The 17368-nt window shown below is 41.4% G+C and overlaps 3 protein-coding genes across 5 annotated transcripts; 1 reads left to right on the forward strand and 2 right to left on the reverse strand.

Annotated features, from left to right (window-relative positions):
- Positions 1 to 16: 16 nt before the first annotated feature.
- LOC140312206 (vacuolar protein sorting-associated protein 4B-like) lies at positions 17 to 5056 on the reverse strand. The gene is made up of 11 exons (XM_072389918.1): positions 4855 to 5056; positions 3644 to 3755; positions 3410 to 3554; positions 3078 to 3136; positions 2868 to 2987; positions 2626 to 2782; positions 2377 to 2525; positions 1949 to 2030; positions 1599 to 1818; positions 937 to 1077; positions 17 to 851 (listed from the first exon to the last, which is right to left on the reverse strand). Exons 1-11 carry the CDS (start codon positions 4873 to 4875, stop codon positions 750 to 752), a joined length of 1308 nt encoding a protein of 435 aa, XP_072246019.1. The 5' UTR covers positions 4876 to 5056; the 3' UTR covers positions 17 to 749.
- Positions 5057 to 5211: 155 nt separating this feature from the next.
- Positions 5212 to 12150, reverse strand: ankrd29 (ankyrin repeat domain 29). 3 transcript variants are annotated; one of them, XM_072389909.1, is made up of 10 exons: positions 11961 to 12150; positions 11238 to 11348; positions 10124 to 10222; positions 9370 to 9468; positions 9037 to 9135; positions 8597 to 8695; positions 6555 to 6653; positions 6152 to 6247; positions 5853 to 5951; positions 5212 to 5761 (listed from the first exon to the last, which is right to left on the reverse strand). In XM_072389909.1, exons 1-10 carry the CDS (start codon positions 11973 to 11975, stop codon positions 5678 to 5680), a joined length of 900 nt encoding a protein of 299 aa, XP_072246010.1. In that variant the 5' UTR covers positions 11976 to 12150; the 3' UTR covers positions 5212 to 5677. The 3 variants fall into 3 exon arrangements, with proteins under 3 accessions (XP_072246010.1, XP_072246009.1, XP_072246011.1); XM_072389908.1 differs by lacking the exon at positions 11961 to 12150 and adding an exon at positions 11726 to 11954; XM_072389910.1 differs by lacking the exon at positions 11238 to 11348.
- Positions 12151 to 13490: 1340 nt separating this feature from the next.
- On the forward strand, positions 13491 to 15987 carry cts12 (cathepsin 12). Its single transcript, XM_072389911.1, has 8 exons — positions 13491 to 13547; positions 13809 to 13954; positions 14059 to 14178; positions 14457 to 14621; positions 14702 to 14923; positions 15014 to 15182; positions 15356 to 15461; positions 15561 to 15987. Exons 1-8 carry the CDS (start codon positions 13517 to 13519, stop codon positions 15658 to 15660), a joined length of 1059 nt encoding a protein of 352 aa, XP_072246012.1. The 5' UTR covers positions 13491 to 13516; the 3' UTR covers positions 15661 to 15987.
- The last annotated feature ends 1381 nt before the right edge of the window (positions 15988 to 17368 follow it).

A 17368-nucleotide genomic window follows, 5' to 3' on the forward strand; every position in this document is an offset into this window, starting at 1 on the left:
AGAGCGACACGAGAGGAAAAGTGCAAACGCCCTTCAGTTTTATTGGTGTAACATCTGCAAATTAAAAAATTCTTAAACATATTTCCAACCCAAAGGCACACTGATTTATACACAGAGCATAACAGCGCTGCAGTTAAGCCTGTTTCACATATACAGCCTGACTATAGCAATATGATGGCACCTGGGGGGGGTGTAAATATTTAACTGGGAAGTGATCTGAATTTAGAGATGCTCCCAGAAGCATCGCGATACAGGTACATTCATTTAATTTCTGCAACCTAACCAAAACCCCGAAAGTGCAGGTGTTAAAGCTCAATGTATTGAAATAAAATAACCTGGAAACAGCTGATTACATGTTTATAAAAGAGCAAACAGAGCAAATAAACTCCCATTCATAAAAACAAAACAGAACACAGTTGACCATGAAACTAGTGGTCTCAGGCCCCGTATCGTGCTCCTGACTGAGCATAGTGTTGGAAAGAAGGAAAGATCAACCCAACTGTTCTAACATTTGTTTAATTAAAAATCTATCTGTACACGTTGTAAAATCAAACACTTTGGTTTCTGAGATGAAAGCAGCAAGTTAAATGAAAAACCCTTAAAAAAAAGTCTCAGCGAATCGATAGATGAAAAAGTAAATGGAGAACTTTGAGCTCTAATAAGCTCCCGTAAATGTCCGCCATTTTTTAAATGTCAGAGACCAAAACATCGGTCATCTGATCGAAATAATGAGGAGAGAGAGAGGACTTTTAGCCCTCCTGACCAAAGTCTTCGGTGAACTTCTTCAGCTTGTCCAGGTCCTGCTCGTTGACTGTGGGCTTGGTGTTGCTTAGCGACCTCAGCATGTCCCCCTGTACAGACACAATCAGGCAGGTCACAACAGATCCCAGTCCATATGTTTATCAGTAGCACTCAGCGTCAAATGTCTTTTCTTACCATGGACACAACTGGCTCTAAAAGTTTCTCCCCAGGAACGTCCATCCACGTCATCTCTATGGCGTTGGGGTCTCCAGGTGAGCACGGCGTCAGCAGGTCTTCCACCACAACGCCAGGATTGTTCCACGATGACCCTCGAACCTAGAGTTAACAGGCGTGGGTGGACAAAGTAAGAGGAGGCCATCAAAACGACTGAAAACAGATCGCTGACTCCCAGCATGGGTGAACACACACCGTAAAATGCTTTGCTGCCAGCTGGTAGACGTGTCAAGCTTTACTCATTGATGTACACGCCGCAGTTCATTTACAGTTTTGTCTCCGATGAATGGTGAATTAAAGTCCGTCTCCTTTTAGCTCTCATCCTTGAGCTGCTGAATGCTCGGTTACTTTTTGAAACCTTTTTTTAAATGAGAAGTGTACATGAGCTCAAAGATGTTAAAGTCTGAGTAAAGCTCACTCTGTAATGTCTGATATGTTTTAGACTACAGCTTCTAAATTGTGTTAAAACATTGAGAACTATGTTGAACTGAATGATGGAGTTGCTCTGCTAACAGTTGTTCATTGCTCTGAGACGCTGGAACAATACAGTCCGGCTGGATTCCCACAGAAGTGTGCTCGCTGTTAAAAAAAACAAAAAACAGGACAGGTAGGCTGTGTTTTACCCGTTTGAAGTGAGTGGCTGACTGAACCCTCCTGACGGGCTGCATGAGGGCGTCCCTGACGATCACGCTGACGTCTGCTCCAGAGTAACCGTCTGTCTTCTTGCCCAGAGTGACGAAGTCTGCGTCTGTCAGGTCGTTGGGGGTGGAGCCCAGGTGCAGTTTGAACATGAAGGAGCGGGCGTGGTCCTCTGGCAGAGGAATGTATATTCGCTTTTCAAACCTGTGACAGACGAGAGGTTCAATTAGCCATTTTGAGGTATTTAACCTTGTTAGCCTAAAAAAAAAAAAAAACACTGGATGATGATGAGGAGGAGAGACAGTTGGATGGGTATTAAGTAAGTTAAGCAAACCTTCTCCTGATTGCAGAGTCCAATGTCCATGGTATATTTGTTGCTCCGAGCACTAGGATTCCCTCATTGTCATTTCCAACACCTGAGAGGAGGAAAGAGCAGCGACATTTAATCAATTCATCACTCAATTTAAAAGGAAGCTTCTTTGAGCAAACATTTTCTGGCATAAGCTTCACCAAGGCGACAGTTTCTTTGTCATATCACAGACTAAACAGAACAAGACTTCAAGACTGGGATGAAATTCTAAAAGAGCTGCTTCAGTATTTGGGAGTGTGGGAAATTGTGGCTTTTATTTGAGAGGACTTTCATACTTTAATTCTAACATAGACAGACAGTTACCTGTGCCTATGAAGAACGACATTTCTTACACTTCCTGACCAAGTCTTTAAACTTTTAGCTCAGTCGAGGTTATATTTCATCACGCTCACCCTGCATCTGGACGAGGAACTCTGTCTTGATTCTGCGAGCGGCCTCGCTTTCGTTCTCGCTCCTGGAGCCGCAAAGGGAGTCGATCTCGTCGATGAAAATGATCGACGGCCTGTGTTCTCGGGCTAAGGTGAACAGGTTCTTCACCAGCCTGCAGACGGACAAAGGTGGAGAGGAAACGGATGCTTTTTGTCTGGTTGCCAGCTTCCAGCTTGTTCTTTACCGTTTGCATTAAAAGCCCAGAGCCTTACTTTTCACTTTCCCCCAGCCACTTGGACACCAGGTCAGAGGAGGAGACGGAGAAGAAGGTGGAGTTGTTTGCTTCTGTGGCCACCGCCTTGGCCAGGTAGGATTTGCCTGTTCCAGGAGGGCCGAACAGAAGGATCCCTCGCCAAGGAGTTCGCTTACCTGACCAAACAGAAACAGAATTAGAAAAATCTGTATGTTCACAGCAGCTTCATGGGGTTAAGACCTGTATCTCATTTTCAGTTACCAGTGAACAGATGAGGGAATTTGATGGGCAGGATAACGGCTTCTTTTAAAGCTTCTTTGGCTCCCTCCAGTCCGGCTACATCGTTCCACTTAATGTTCGGCTTTTCCATAACAATGGCACCTGGAAGAAGGACGAGTGTGACAAGCTGTTTTACACGTCGAAGCCTTTCTCCTTTTAAGAAATGCCATTGAATTCAACCGTCTATTTCACCTGAGAGCTGATTTTTGAATTTCTTCTTCTCTTGGTCTTCCCCTTCATCACTTTCACTTCTAAAACAAAACAGAGACCGGCAGCGCAGCTATTTATTTACGTTTGAATGAAAAACTGATATTACTGCCCTACATGGTTCTCAATTCTCTCCATGATCTGCACAGGATTAGAAATGTTTCTTTTAAATAACACAACATTACAGGACAAAAGACAACATTAATCAAGTGGTTCAACTTTGCCGTTTTTCACGGGCCAATCAGTCGAATGAAGACCGTGAGCACAAGTGGTGACCACTGCAACAAACACGGGGAAATCAACTAATTCACTCTCACCCTTTATCGCCAGACTGGGACTCTTTGACAGGCTTGGTCGGCTGCTCCTTTTTTTTCAGATATTCCTTCAGCTTCTCAGCTCTGTCCAGATAGTCGGCACACTTGGCCCTGATGCTCTGCTTGGCTCGTTCGCCCTGCGTCTCATCTGCGGCAACAACACGTGACATTTAGAGCGTGCTGTTTGAATAAAAATCACAGAACGGCTGTAAAACTCAGTCGGTGCAGGTTCCTCACACTTGACAACATGAAGGAAGTACTGCACAGCGTGCTGGTAGCATCGGAGAGCCTCTTCGTAGTTTTTGGCTTTGTCTTCTTCCGCCGCCTTGCTGGCCAGATCTATAGCTTTCTGAGAACAAACGATATGAAAGAGAATAAAGTCTCAAGGAGCTGTTTAATGAAAAAGTTGCAATGAAGCTACAAAGACGCCTTTACATGCTTAAGGAGAAGATAGTTTTCAAAAGACTCTAATTGGTACACCTGTATTGTTACAGCAATTATTTGCAGTTGAATAGAATGTAAATACCTTTGCTCAAGACTGCATCTAGATTTTATTCACATTTTAAAACACAATTCAAACGTTCTGGGAAATGGGATGGAATCAAATATCAAACCATGAATCTAACAGGGTCCCACATGCTGTCAGAGCAGGGTCATCCCTCTCTACCTTCATCCATCTCTTGAAGAGTCCTCTCTTCAGAGAACAGCTTGTCCTCTCTCCCAGCACCCTCGAACATGCCTAACCCGCACTTATTTGCACTTCAGCACTCACCGTGCACAGCTTTTCCTGTTCTGTTTGTACTCCATTAAACAGACATTTGAAAAGAATTTATCTCTTAATGTACACAGCTGGGTTTCTTACTGCACTGCCACTTAAATGCTGCTCCACACTTGTAGGTCACTTTGGATTTTAAAAAGAAATCTGCTAAAGGACTAAATGCAATTAAATGTAAATGTTATGACTGGAGCATAATAGTTACAGTGATTACACTGTGGAACTTTGGTGAAGTGGTTCCCTACTTGGACTCTGAGCTGCTTTAAAAGGACAGTCAATGTTATTTTAAAAGCTCATCAGGTGGTGGGTGTTGCTATTTACATGGCCAAATGTAGTTAGTGTGTGTAACAGTTTAAAATGTCGTAAAATCGGAGAAAAAAGTCACATCTTTTTAGCATTAGGTAATACCTAAAAAAATGTTACTTAAGTGCAGTTCTTGAGTTATTAGTAAACCAGCATCCATTAAAAGCCATTAGTCACTGATTATTAACCGTGCCACGCCATTTAAAGTGTAAGCTATTTGAGGTTAAGTGCTTTTCGTTTCTTAATTTGCCACTTACAGCAAAAGTTGTCTTAGTTTGCTTATCAAAAGCCAAGCTAACAAAGAGCTCTGTGGTGATTAATTCTTGTTGTGTAACCAGGTAGTTAACTTTGTAAAAGTTTTGTCACTCACCTGTAAATTACCGCCCGCCATTAGTTGCTGTTATGTCGGACAACCTTCGGTGGCAACGTTCGAATAAAATAAATAAACCCAATGACTTATTTCCCCCCCACCTCCGTTAACAGCTACATAAGTTTTAATATCCAACAACAACGTGAAACGCAAAACATCCCAAATGTTTGTCTCTCTTCCGCGTCAAAACGCGAGTATCACTTCCGCGGTGGTCACGTGACGTGACTGTCATCGCCTCTGCCTGAGTTTCGGAAAATAGATGCAGTTTGTCGAGGTTGTGACAGAACAAAGAGGCGAATACTCACAATTATGCAAATGAAACACTGAATCAGTCACCGCACAGGTGAATTTCAAGTGTTTATTTATATTGACCGCCAGCGAAACAATTTAATTTGACAAATAAACAATACTTTATCGAAAATATGTCAAGTTAGGTTATTCTTTGTTAATGTGCCTTCACATGTTCCCCACTGCAAAGCGTAATTAAAAACAATGTTACATCTTCTTATCATAATAAACTTGTACACTTACTCTCCATTTATACACATTTATTAAAAAGGCAAATAAATAGTGTGCAAAATATCTAAATGCATGTAGTGTAGAACAACAGCGTGGAGAAGATGATGGCAGGCAGATATATGTTGTGTTACACTATATTTGATCCAGGTTTGTGCAGAATATGACGTCTTCATTTCAGCCACCATCAGAAGCACGATTTGTGTACAGTATGTGTTGCAGTTGAGCCGTTTTTGACACTGTGGTTGTATGTATTTCTCTTCACTACATCTCATCAGTGTGGCACAGGCAGAAATGAGGGTGGTCATCAACTGTCTCCGTTGACGATTTTCAGACGTAAAACATTTAGGATGCGGTCGCTCTTTGTGAGATCTGCAGGGAGTTCATTGCTCTGCAAAAGAAATCAGAAAAACTTTTAGAAGCAGAGACAATCTACTCAGAGAAACTTTTGTCTGTTTGCCCAAAAGAACTACGTAACCTACCCTGTTGGGAAGCGCGGGGTCCGCGTTGGCCCCGAGCAGCAGCAGAACGGCTCGAAGGTTTCCACTCATGACAGCAGCATGAAGGGCTGTGGAGCCATTCTGGAGGAAAATTACAACTTATAGTATGGATATAGCATTTTAATAGTGTAAAAAGTGTTGCTTTATAGTATACAAAGTGTTATTGCTTAACAATGTTATAGTCTGATAAAGAGATGCTCCCAAAAGCTATAAAAAAAAGCTGGTTGGGTTCATTAACTATATTAGCTAAAAAGGACAAAAATGACAGCAGCATGTTTTACCTTGAGAAGGCCAAGTGAAGGAGAAAATTTAAGGAGCTCCTCTATGACGCCGTTGTGTCCTTTCAAGGCTGCCTTGAATAACGCTGTCGTTCCATCCTTTAAAGACAGCAGACAACCCCAGAATGATGTGTTAACCGCTCTCAGCTACATCATGTGTCTCCTCAGTGTCTCTTGATAAGTTGTTACTTTACACTGTAAAGTGAGTTGTAAATGTCACACCAAAAGGCTTCCTGTTTTCACAGCTAAAATGTTCCTTTGACAGAAGATGTCAGCCTTTCAGTCTGGTAACACCAAAGCCGCTCAGCACTCTTGGACTAAGCAAGACTGAATGGCATTAATCAATAACAAAATTGCCATTATTTACACTTTGATGCACTTTACCAGTTCAAAAAGATCGACGTACTTGTCTGTCAGCATCCCGATCTGCTCCACGTAAGAGTAGCACCTTCACCACCTCACTGTGACCCATCTGAGCTGCCATCCACAGGGGCATAGTGCCATCCTGGAGAAAGCACGGATGAGAGGGGACAGAGACAAAGGACATAAACCTTGATTCATGTTGTTCAAAAGTCTCAGTTTCCACTGCCCACTGAGTTTTTTTCCCCCACTCCGTTTAAGGTCTCACTTGCACACTTTACTTTAGCCATCTCACTGTGAAGTCGTCTTCTGTTGGTTTGGCAAGAGAATTAGAGCCAACAAGGACGTCGCCTTGATAAACCCACTCTTCTCTTTCTTAAAGGGGCGTCTTCTCTTTTTTCAAGTGGGGTTGTTTGTAGCATTTATGAGTAGTCGGTGTCTTCCCTGCAGTAAACAGTGGCCAGGGTGCTCTCAGTTTGGTGAATCAGAAGCCTTCCTAAAGTCCCAGCGAAAGCTAAAAGTCACTCAGAATGGGGCCACCAGAAGAGTGAAAATTTCCATCTGAATTCCATCCATTTCTGTCTAAAACAGCTCAAACCTCACAAGTTTACAGCGATTTGAGCATTATTATGCATACTTTCAATTCGTCACATCCGCATCAGACAGTTTGACACCACACCGCAGAATCTCTGTGTAGCAACAAGATCCGAGGGGCTTTCCAAAATAGTTCGGGTCGTGTGGTAATATAGGCTGTGTCACACGAACACAATGTAGCTCCGACTCAAACCACTATGAAATTATGAGGCTTCAGCAGTTGTAGATGGCAAAACATTCTCTCCTCAGGTAGCCTGCTCTGTGTAGCTGTCAGCTCACCAGGAAACCAACTGATTCTCAAAACCTGGCAAGATACGGACTTCTCATAAATACAACACACAAACCCACTTAGAAATGAATATCCCTGAGATTCCAGTAGTGGGTGGGAACCCATACATTTAAATGATATTGTTTTTTCCTGATTCTCGAAAACTCTGCGATATATTTGAATTGAAACACAGCCAAAGTAAAACAGGAGTAGCTTTTACTGAAGTCACGGCACCTCCTAAAGGAGGGGGGGCATCACACAGGTAGATACAGGTATACACTGTATAAGACTGATGGTCATACAAAAACAGTGTTCTACATTTTCCAGTTTTGCTTCACAGAAGAATCATCTTTGAACAAAGCAATCCTCCAGACATGAACCAATCACAGTTACTGGAGTCTGTGCTGTTGTCACGGACCTTTCGGCGTAGTTTGAATCACTTGGCTCTGTATTTATCTTATGTGGAAGCAAACACAAGCTTAACGTGGTATCTGTTTCCTTCAGTAGAAATGTGTAAAGTACTTATGAGTCGTCAGTGACTCACCGTAAGAAAAAGTTATACTATGAGAAAAAGCTGTACTATGTGATGGGGGGAGGCTTCCTCCTCGCTTTTAGTTATCAGAACATTGTAAGATTGTTTTTGTCTACTGTCTGAACTCAATTTCTCATCACATTGTGTGGCTAGTCAGAAACATAAATAGCGATAGTATCATTTTTTGAACTTAGACAACTCTGGGTCAGCTTCCTGATATGTTGCGCATTCTTCTCTCCTTGCTGAAAGAATAAATGTTTTGTGTTAAATGTCTCCAGCGACTCTGAGCCTAATTTTAAGAGAATTTTCCTGACACTCACACAGACTTCTTCCCTGCAATAGACAGTAGTCAGGGCACTCCAAGTTTGGAGAATCTGGGAGGATTTCTGACCCATGAGCTAAGCTAACAGCTACTCAGAAAAAAGTTGTAAAAGCTGTTGCTGTCACTGAGAGTCATTGAGAGTCATTAAATACATAGCTAACGTATCCAGCTACTACTGCCTACGCTGATTAGATGAGTTCATCAAGAGTTGTGTCAACTTGTTGGTCAGGTTACTGATGGATATTGCTATCGCAAAGATCTAAAAGACGATAACTGTTTTTACTAAAAAAAAAATACACATCCTTCTGAAGAGGGAGCAGGCGACAAAAGAGTATAGGCATTTGAAGACCTGTGTCCTTTAAAGGATATTACCTCTCTGGCTTGGTTAACCTTGGCACCAGATGACAGCAGCTGACGAATCACAGTCACATGACCCTCTTGGGCAGCAAGGAAAAGAGGGGTGGCCCCATCCTGAAAAATAAAAGAGTGTTGTTTGGCACTTAGGGAGCTAAAAATAGTCAAAAAAGCCTCCAACTGGGGAAAATTGCATTAAAAACATATAATCTATTTATAAATGCACTTCTGTACAGTCAGGTTGTTGTTCAAAGCCTAAAGAGACACTGCCAAAGGTGATTCATGCCTGACTCAGCTGTCTGCAGAAACCTGAGAGGCTGGATTCCTGCTGCATTGTGAGCACCTAACCATCATGTTCCTGACAGGAAAGAAGGCCTAACACAGAGCCATGAGGGCGTATTGACAGTGAGGAAAGTGGCCTAACTGCAGACTGCGGATGTGGAAGCAAAGGGTCTCACATTCAGCTGGTCATGAACATTGGCTCCATTCTTCAACAGGATGTCCACTACCTTGGACTGACCATACTGAGAGGCCACAGTGAGAGCTGTGCCACCATCCTGTCACCAAAGATGAGAGGGCACACAACAATGACAACTATTAAAAAGTATTCAGCTGCAGAATAGAAAGATAAATATCTGAAAGTCGCTGCTGTTAGCTGTATAGATAATGCATTTAAAGAGAGGTATAGCTCAGCAGGATATTTTGTGCATCATTGCCTCGATTTCTCCACGTGGTGCATTCTGATGTCTGAGCAGTACCTGAAAGCTGTGAAACACGTCATCGCAGCATACCTTTGTCTGGAATTCAGTGGAGGCACCAAATTCAAAAAGGAGCTTCACGACGTCATGGTGCCCCTGCTGGGAGGCGAAGAACAAAGCAGTGGAACCTGTCTGGAGAGGATGATAAAAATAGACACTCCCGTTCACCTGTGACTTACATCCTAATGCTAAACACAACCTTTTCGTGTTTCTACATATTGAAAGCGAGCAATATAAAATATCATTTCTATCCAAGTTGATTAAACTGAATTTTTCAGGTTTTTTTAAGTGTATTAATTTTTAATTTAATGCCATTGTTTAACAAAAGAACATTAGCATTACAGACACTTTTATCTTAAAAGAACCATCTGGCATGCTATGTAGCTACACTGCTAAAGCTTAAAAAACAATTAGCTACAGCCTCGCCTAGGGACAGAAAATAAGCTTGTTTAGCAGTTGTAAAACAGTTATGCTGGGAATGGGTGACAGGCTATCTCTTGGACAGTAGAAATGTTCTTCATGGGCAGCCATTAACTTAACTTAGGCTAGAAAAAAAGGGGATAGCTAGCTTGCTGCTGCCTGTATGGAAGATAAATTCACCAGTAAACGATATGGGCTTACTTATTACCAGATTCACATTTGTTTTATCCTGACAAAAACCAAAGCGTAAAAACAATATTTTGTGGGTTTTAGGCGATTGTACCAGACAAGCTGCCTGGGTTGCAGAGACCTCCTGGAGTCTCTAGATGCAGTTTGAAGTGATAGAAGTTTCATCATGTTATTTTACCTCTCTCTGGTAGTTGATGTCTGCTCCTTGCATGATAAGCTCTTTGACACACTCATAATGGCCGGTATAAGATGCCACCATCAGTGCTGTTGTTCCATACTGAAAAGAAACATGGAGATGATGAGCCAGAAGCCTGTTTTCTCCCTACTTTTAACTCTAAATGTAGTCATGAATTAACTAAATTGCGCAGGTTTCCAGCATGACGTAAAACCCCCTAACCTTACCACGATGGAGAAAAACAAAACATATGGATATAAAAGTGTGATGGCCATGGACATATCACTGAATGGGTCTCCCAGACAGACACAGCCACAACTACTATCAAGGGACAAAGAAAAATTACCACAAAGAGACATATAATGGCTACAAAGAGATGAGAAATATTCCATATGTCCCAATAACTCAAATCAGGAGATGGAAATGAAGAAGAATGTGACAAAATATATGCATACATGACTATATGAGACACTAAACAGCCATGACAAAATGTAAAATGGTCACAAAGAGATGCAGAAATGAACAAAAAGACACAAATTGAGCTGAGATGCAAAGCTATAAAAATTGTGATGGCTGACGTAAATCCATACAAATGATTCACCATGAGCAAAATAAGAAAGATGTGGATAATGAGGCGGAAACTCAACAAAGTGTAGTAAAATTATACAAAATGTCACACAGTTGGAGACGCAACAACCAGAATTATAGTGAAGCTAACCCATCCCAATTCCTCCTCTTAGTGCTATGTTTTTTCTTTATTGGGGGTGGGGTAGGTGTGTCTTTTCTTTTGGAGTTCAAAGAGAAATGGTCATTTTAGCTTTACAAATGCCCCCTAGCAATCCAGCTGAAGAGCAAGATTAAAACGGGGCACTTTCCTTCGGCAAAATGGAGGGGTGAGAACCAGTGGGGCCAAGAGCAGGACTTTTTCCTCTGTGGAAAGAATCAGGACGTTTACATTTATGTGCCCAGGGAGAGTTGTTTCATGATCTGTTCATGATGAAGGACACACACACAAACACATGCATCACAGAGGTAAGGTTGAGACTCTGTGTCCCTACCACAAGTGGGTTATGGTTAAAGCGTGCAGCTGAGCAGCCAGGACATGCAGCGTCCGTACACTGTCTCTGCAGTCCGCGTCCACCCGCCCGCTGTTGAGCAGCAGCTGAAGCAGAGCCAAGTTTCCCTTCCTCGCTGCCCAAAACACAGCATTAGCCAGAGGTGTTTCCTTCTGGAGGGTAAATACACACAACAAACACTGACACTGAAACCACCATTATAGCATTACACATGCAGCCAGCAGAAAGTTACAGCAGCAGAGTGTGTTCAGGTGTTCCCCACTAAGTGCAGAGGCTACAAGGAATGATGTGTCTGAGTATGAATGACAGGTGAGTCGTGCCCCCCCCCCCCCCCCCCCCCCTTCAGTTGAGCTCCAGTCACTCCAATATTCAGTAATAACTTTAAAAGTCATCATCCTAAAGTCTGTCTCCACGATATCACGAACACATGTCATTTAAGTGCATACACACACTACTCAGAACAGACCAACTCCTGCACCCCACCAGGATCAATGTGTGAATGAACTGTAAGACACCTGATAATACCCACCCATATCCAACCGCGAGCTAGACTGTACAATTGCATTAACGTCAGTAAACAGCCAGCCTAATGGCAGCTCTACTATTTCCTTTCGATGCTTTAAAGCTACATACATCACGCCATTATTGCAACACTGACAATGAACTAGTCTAGACTTTAAGAGGAAGCAGGTGTGATGTGTCGTCTCATGGAGGCCCTCTCAGGCTGCGTGCCGTCAGAGATGGATGATAAAAGCTGGTTTTACCTTGAAAGACATCATGCAGACCTCATTCGTGACTCATGATTCCCGTTCCTGCGCACTCAGTCATTAGACGCGATGCTGAGCGCCACCTGCCCCTTTTGCCGCACTGTGTTTGGGTGTTGCCGGGGGCCCGTTCGCGGACATAATAACAGACAGGACTTGTCAGCTTGGCGCATCCTCTGCAGCGATCCTGCGCGCGGCCTCAGTCACGGCCGCCAGGGGGCGCTGCTGAACACAAATACAAACTGTGCCGAGAAAAAAAAACAAAAAAAAAAAACCCAGTGGCGGACCAAAATATTTGATCGTGAACCAAAGGTGACAAAAATTAGAAAATGAATAAACTACTTTGGCTTTATGACATTTTCATGAATAAAAAACAACACTCTCCATCAATCAGGTTCACCAATTATTTGCTCTCTTATAGAATCCATAACTACTCTGAAGAATCACTAAACTAAATCACTTTCCAATGATGGACTGAGAAATGTGCCCAAAGTTTCAAAGCACACATGTGCATTTATCGGCGGAGTAATGACTACCATTTGCCCTGGTCCCTGGATAACAAGTGACTGGGAGAAACCAACATCTTTGGTTGTAGTCTACATATCTCTACATTGATCTGGTGGATAGCCAAAATTCAAAACTAATTACTTTTGCTCAACTGTATTTACGTATAATTTTGAGTTCATCATATTTGAGCATTTATACTGTGATAGAATAATGTACTTTGTACTCTAATATATCTATTTGACAGCAATAATTACTTCAATATTTAACTTAAAGCAAGGTTTTGCAGCAAACACAAACATATTTTTCTGTTAAAGATAGCTAAGGTAGATAGAAAGGTAGGTAAAGCTGATCCAATATTTTACAAACAAGGAAAGTCCGGAGAAATTAAAACAACTAAAGCTAACTAATAAAGAGGGTTACATTCAAGCAAAAGCAGTATTAAACTCTAATTATGATATATATTTACTCTACATTTCGTGTTTTTCTTTTTCTCTGCAAAGTTTGATCAGTTCCTTTCCGAATTACAATTGTACTATCTAACAGTGAAATTCTACTAACTCTGATGCATCAGTATCAACAGTCTTGTACTGAACTGTGAGTAACTATCAGTTGTAGAGTCTGTGTGCAGCCAGTGTGCTTTTATTGATGTTTAACTATATTGTTCTTTGGAAACTGATTCCAGTTGCAGCTTGACTGCAAAATTTGGTAGCTTTACATAAATATATTGGCACATTTACTGATGTAAAGTTCTTCTTTCAGCGCTGGTTTTAGAAAGTTAGATGTCAGAGGTTGTGGTCAGTCATAAACTGGTGTTTGAAGGCTTTACGATATTGCAGCTTTAGCTGTTTCTAAATGTTAACCATGGGTTTGCAGAGTCAAAACAGGGATAGCAACTTATTTTTGTTGTCTAATGCCCCTCACAGGTGCTGGCGCAGGCATTGCTTTAAGGATTAAGAAAAAGTAGAGTAGAAACATGTACTTACTGGAAAGCTATAAAAGGAAGTTCGATGGTCTGTGTCTGTGTGACAGGTCAGAGTTGCTTTCAGAACATGGGAACAAAACAGACTCACCTCTGCACTGGTAAGTTTGCTCGGTCTCTTTATCTTATTTTGGAAAACAACTGAAACCTTAACATATTTTGTAATGTGCTTTGACTGCAGTTGTAGTTTTACTGTAGATTTGGGAGAAATGAACCTCAACCACAGCTGGGCCTACAGAAAACATTGTTTGTTAATATGGTTTGTGTTTTACTGTTTCCTGTTTTGATGCCACAGTCTGGGTCACCTTTATAATATGCAAAAACACATAAAATGAGCTGGTGTGATGCTCTGGTTCTTGCAGCTCAGCAGATCAGCTTTCTAACGAGAGCCGTCCTGCTCTCCGTTCTGCTGTGTGGCCCACAGCGCGTGTTCTCAGACTCGGATGAGGTGGTCCTGACTGAGTGGGAGATCTGGAAAAGTAACCATGGCATAAGCCACGACAAACTAGTAAGACAGACATTTAAAAAACTTTAGGCAATTTCAATACAATAGGTGCATGTGGGATCTGACTCACCAGTTTGCTTGTTTTTTTATGTGTTTTTTCCTCTCAGGAAGACATGCAAAGGATGGCCATCTGGGAGGATAATAAGCAAAAGATTGAAGACCACAATCAAGGCTTTCTCATGGGGAGAAGGTCATTTTCTATGGCCATGAATAAATATGGAGACCTAGTAAGGAGTATTGTTTTTATTTTTACAGCAACACTGATCAGGTACAATTGATGACTAAATGGCTTCAGATGTAACAGTAGAATTTGTCTCCTTTGGACAGAACCAGACTGGATGCTTCTCTTTGTTTCAAGTCTTTGTACTCAGCTAAGCTAACTAGCTGGTGACTTTCACTGATGTTTAACATGAGAGAAGAATTTATATTTTTCCTGAAAAATAAAAGTTTAAACATCAGTGGGATTTTTTTCCAGCATCATCTTCCCTGTGTTTTCCACATGTAGACAAGACAGGAATTCCAGGTTTTGCAAGGAGCCACGATGAACGCCCAGTTCGTTAAGAGAGGGAAGGACGTCTCTGCTCGCAGACTGCGTTACAATGCAAAGAAGTTAAATACTTGGTTTGTCGACTACAGAAGCATGGGTTATGTCACTGAGGTTAAAGATCAGGTAAGGCATTGTTTCTTTCACTGAAGTAGATCTTATCTGAGCTATCACAATCAGATCTGTGCATTGAATTGTCTTTGCAGGGCTACTGTGGCTCATGCTGGGCATTCAGCACTACAGGAGCGATAGAAGGACAACTATACAAGAGAACAGGTCAGCTTGTCTCTTTGAGTGAGCAAAACCTGGTGGACTGCTCCAGACCATACGGCACCAGTGGCTGCAGCGGTGCCTGGATGGCCAATGCATATGACTACGTGGTCAGCAATGGGCTGCAGGCTACAGACACCTACCCATACACCTCAGTGGTGAGACTCAACCTGCTGACTCCATCATAACAATTAAAGCGTGATTGATTCTGAATCCAGCCTCGCAGTAACATTAATCTCTCTAAACAGGACACACAGCCTTGTTTCTATGACAGCAGACTGGCGGTTGCTCATATCAAAGACTACAGGTTCATACCCAAAGGAGATGAGCAGGCTCTGGCTGATGCTGTGGCAACTATTGGCCCTATCACTGTAGCGATTGATGCTGATCATGCAAGTTTCCTGTTCTACAGCTCAGGTTAACTGTCTTTAAACACTCTAACATTGCAATTATAATGTCATTATTTTAAAAAGCTTATATGATACATATTTTATTCCAAACAATAGATTAAATGACAGATTAAATAGATATCAGTTTGGTTATATGTTTACCCTGTTCACCTGTAGTGTGGCTTTGACTTTTCCTGACAGGAATTTACGAAGAACCCAACTGTAACCCTAACCATCTGAGTCACGCAGTGTTGCTGGTTGGCTATGGCTCAGAAGACGGCCAAGACTACTGGATCATAAAAAACAGGTCTGTGCAGCCCCACTCACATAGGATAAAATAACACTCAATTTTCTGTATTGAATCTTTAATGAATAAAGACATCGCTCTGCTTTTCTATTTTCCTAGTTGGGGAACCAGCTGGGGTGAGGGCGGCTACATGCGAGTGATCCGTGACGGCAGGAACGCTTGTGGCATAGCGAGCTACGCTCTGTACCCAATTCTATGATTATGATTAAATAGAGTTGAGTGTTACTGCTGTGCTCTTTCACTGAACAAGAGCTCCAAAAAACATTAGTCTGTGCTCATACAACACAGTCATCTTTGAACTCATGTAATCTGTATTTCCTGAACCATTCAAACAGTGTAGATAAAGGTTTGTGCAAAGATTCACATCAGCATTTTTACAGTGGAACACATTGCTTCTCTCAGGGATGTAAAACACACATGTTTTATGAGATAGCTATCTGAAGTTTTACTAATTTGTCACAAATTTTCAAAATAAAGTGAGACTGGAACTTTGCTAATATGCTAATAACATGTATTCACACACACAGAAGACACTTAAGCTACTTCAGTGGGAAAATTCCCATTCAAACATAATTTTTTTCCTTGTCAAATGACTGTAGTAATATGTATTTAATAATATGTCAGTCCAACTTTAATTAAGATACATAACACATGGGTGGACATGCAAATATTTACCACCTTTTCTTTGAGGCAGAGAGGGCTATTAGCGGCCATCTGTAACTTCTACAACTCTTAATCTCAGCCAGAAATTCCACTTGACTCTGTTTAGGTTGGTTTTAAACATCTATCTGGCGGACATGAATCTGTACATATTGAGGACATAAAAAAGTAGCCAAACGTATCAAATTCTTGAGTGTATCATTAGATTTATTTTGGCAGCAGTATCTCTCTCCAGGGCCTGGTGACAGAGTGGGTCCCTACTCTGATCCCTTGGTCCTGGCCAGGAGGCTCAGGGTGGTTCTTACACTCTTTGTTGTTTGAGCATTTTCAGCATCTTCTTTCCACCTTTCTTTCTCAGTTGTTCCCAAAACAATTTGATCTTTAAAAGAACAAACCCTGGAAATCTTAAACTGTTAGAAGCTAGCATACTTGCTAGCATTATTGCCGCTCTCACGTTTACAGAACTTCTTCTCTCAAAGTACCACCTGCTTCATGGAGAATTGGTTTGTCACCCAGTTAGCAAACAAAACTTTTTTCTACTTCAAAAAAAATCTTTGTTCAATGACATGACCAATTATGTGAATGCTAGCCTATAAACAATAGTATGAAGTAGATGAAAATAAGTTTATTGGCATTTTCAATCTACTGGCTAGTGTTAGCAGTTAGCTCATCAGCTACGGAGTTTCACCAAACTTCCAAAACATTTTTTTGGGATGAACTGTGGAATAATGATACCATGCACTTGTGAGGTGAAATTGAACTATCCTACAGTGTGCGGCTGTTCAAAATGTTGCTTAGTCTTGCTTCAGTAAATGTGTAATAACTGTTCACTACCATAATACAATTGTAATGATTTTGTGAACCATGATAAATAAAGTAGCTTAACCTGCCCTATGCATGTACTCACTGAAGGATCCACTGAACAATGTTAGCCACAATCGTTTTTTGTTTCTAATTTTTTTTGTTAAGTCTTCAGACTGCAAAGCTTTTTCTCTTTTCTTTTTGTTCTAGTAACACTTATACTGACAGCTGATACACAGTGGGAGAGATGGAAATACATCAGCATTGTATAAATGTGTTAGCCAGTTTCAGGCCTCAACATGAATTTGTTGAATACAGAGCAAATAAAATGCTTCTCTGAATTACAAAAAAACTTATATTTATAATTTTCTTTCTATTTGGCATTTTTGGTGGTTTTCTTGATTAACCATAATAAACTAAATCTATCAGTTGATGGAACTATCTTC

The sequence above is a fragment of the Leuresthes tenuis genome, unplaced genomic scaffold (genome assembly GCF_036924035.1).
Source record: "Leuresthes tenuis unplaced genomic scaffold, fLeuTen1.0.hap1 SCAF_7, whole genome shotgun sequence".
NCBI lineage: Eukaryota > Metazoa > Chordata > Actinopteri > Atheriniformes > Atherinopsidae > Leuresthes > Leuresthes tenuis.

Coding starts and splice junctions, on each gene's coding strand:
- LOC140312206 (XM_072389918.1), bottom strand. CDS start 4,875: ATGGCGGGCGGTAATTTACAG. Junction 2,988..3,077: donor ATTCAAAAATCAGCTCTCAG/GTGAAATAGACG, acceptor TCCTTCTTCCAG/GTGCCATTGTTATGGAAAAG. Junction 2,031..2,376: donor GTTCCTCGTCCAGATGCAGG/GTGAGCGTGATG, acceptor TCCTCCTCTCAG/GTGTTGGAAATGACAATGAG.
- ankrd29 (XM_072389908.1), bottom strand. CDS start 11,761: ATGCAATTGTACAGTCTAGCTCGCGGTTGGATATGG. Junction 6,248..6,554: donor ATCGGGATGCTGACAGACAA/GTACGTCGATCT, acceptor CTGTCTTTAAAG/GATGGAACGACAGCGTTATT. Junction 5,952..6,151: donor CTTCACTTGGCCTTCTCAAG/GTAAAACATGCT, acceptor ATTTTCCTCCAG/AATGGCTCCACAGCCCTTCA.
- cts12 (XM_072389911.1), top strand. CDS start 13,517: ATGGGAACAAAACAGACTCACCTCTGCACTG. Junction 14,924..15,013: donor CCTACCCATACACCTCAGTG/GTGAGACTCAAC, acceptor CTCTCTAAACAG/GACACACAGCCTTGTTTCTA. Junction 15,462..15,560: donor TACTGGATCATAAAAAACAG/GTCTGTGCAGCC, acceptor CTATTTTCCTAG/TTGGGGAACCAGCTGGGGTG.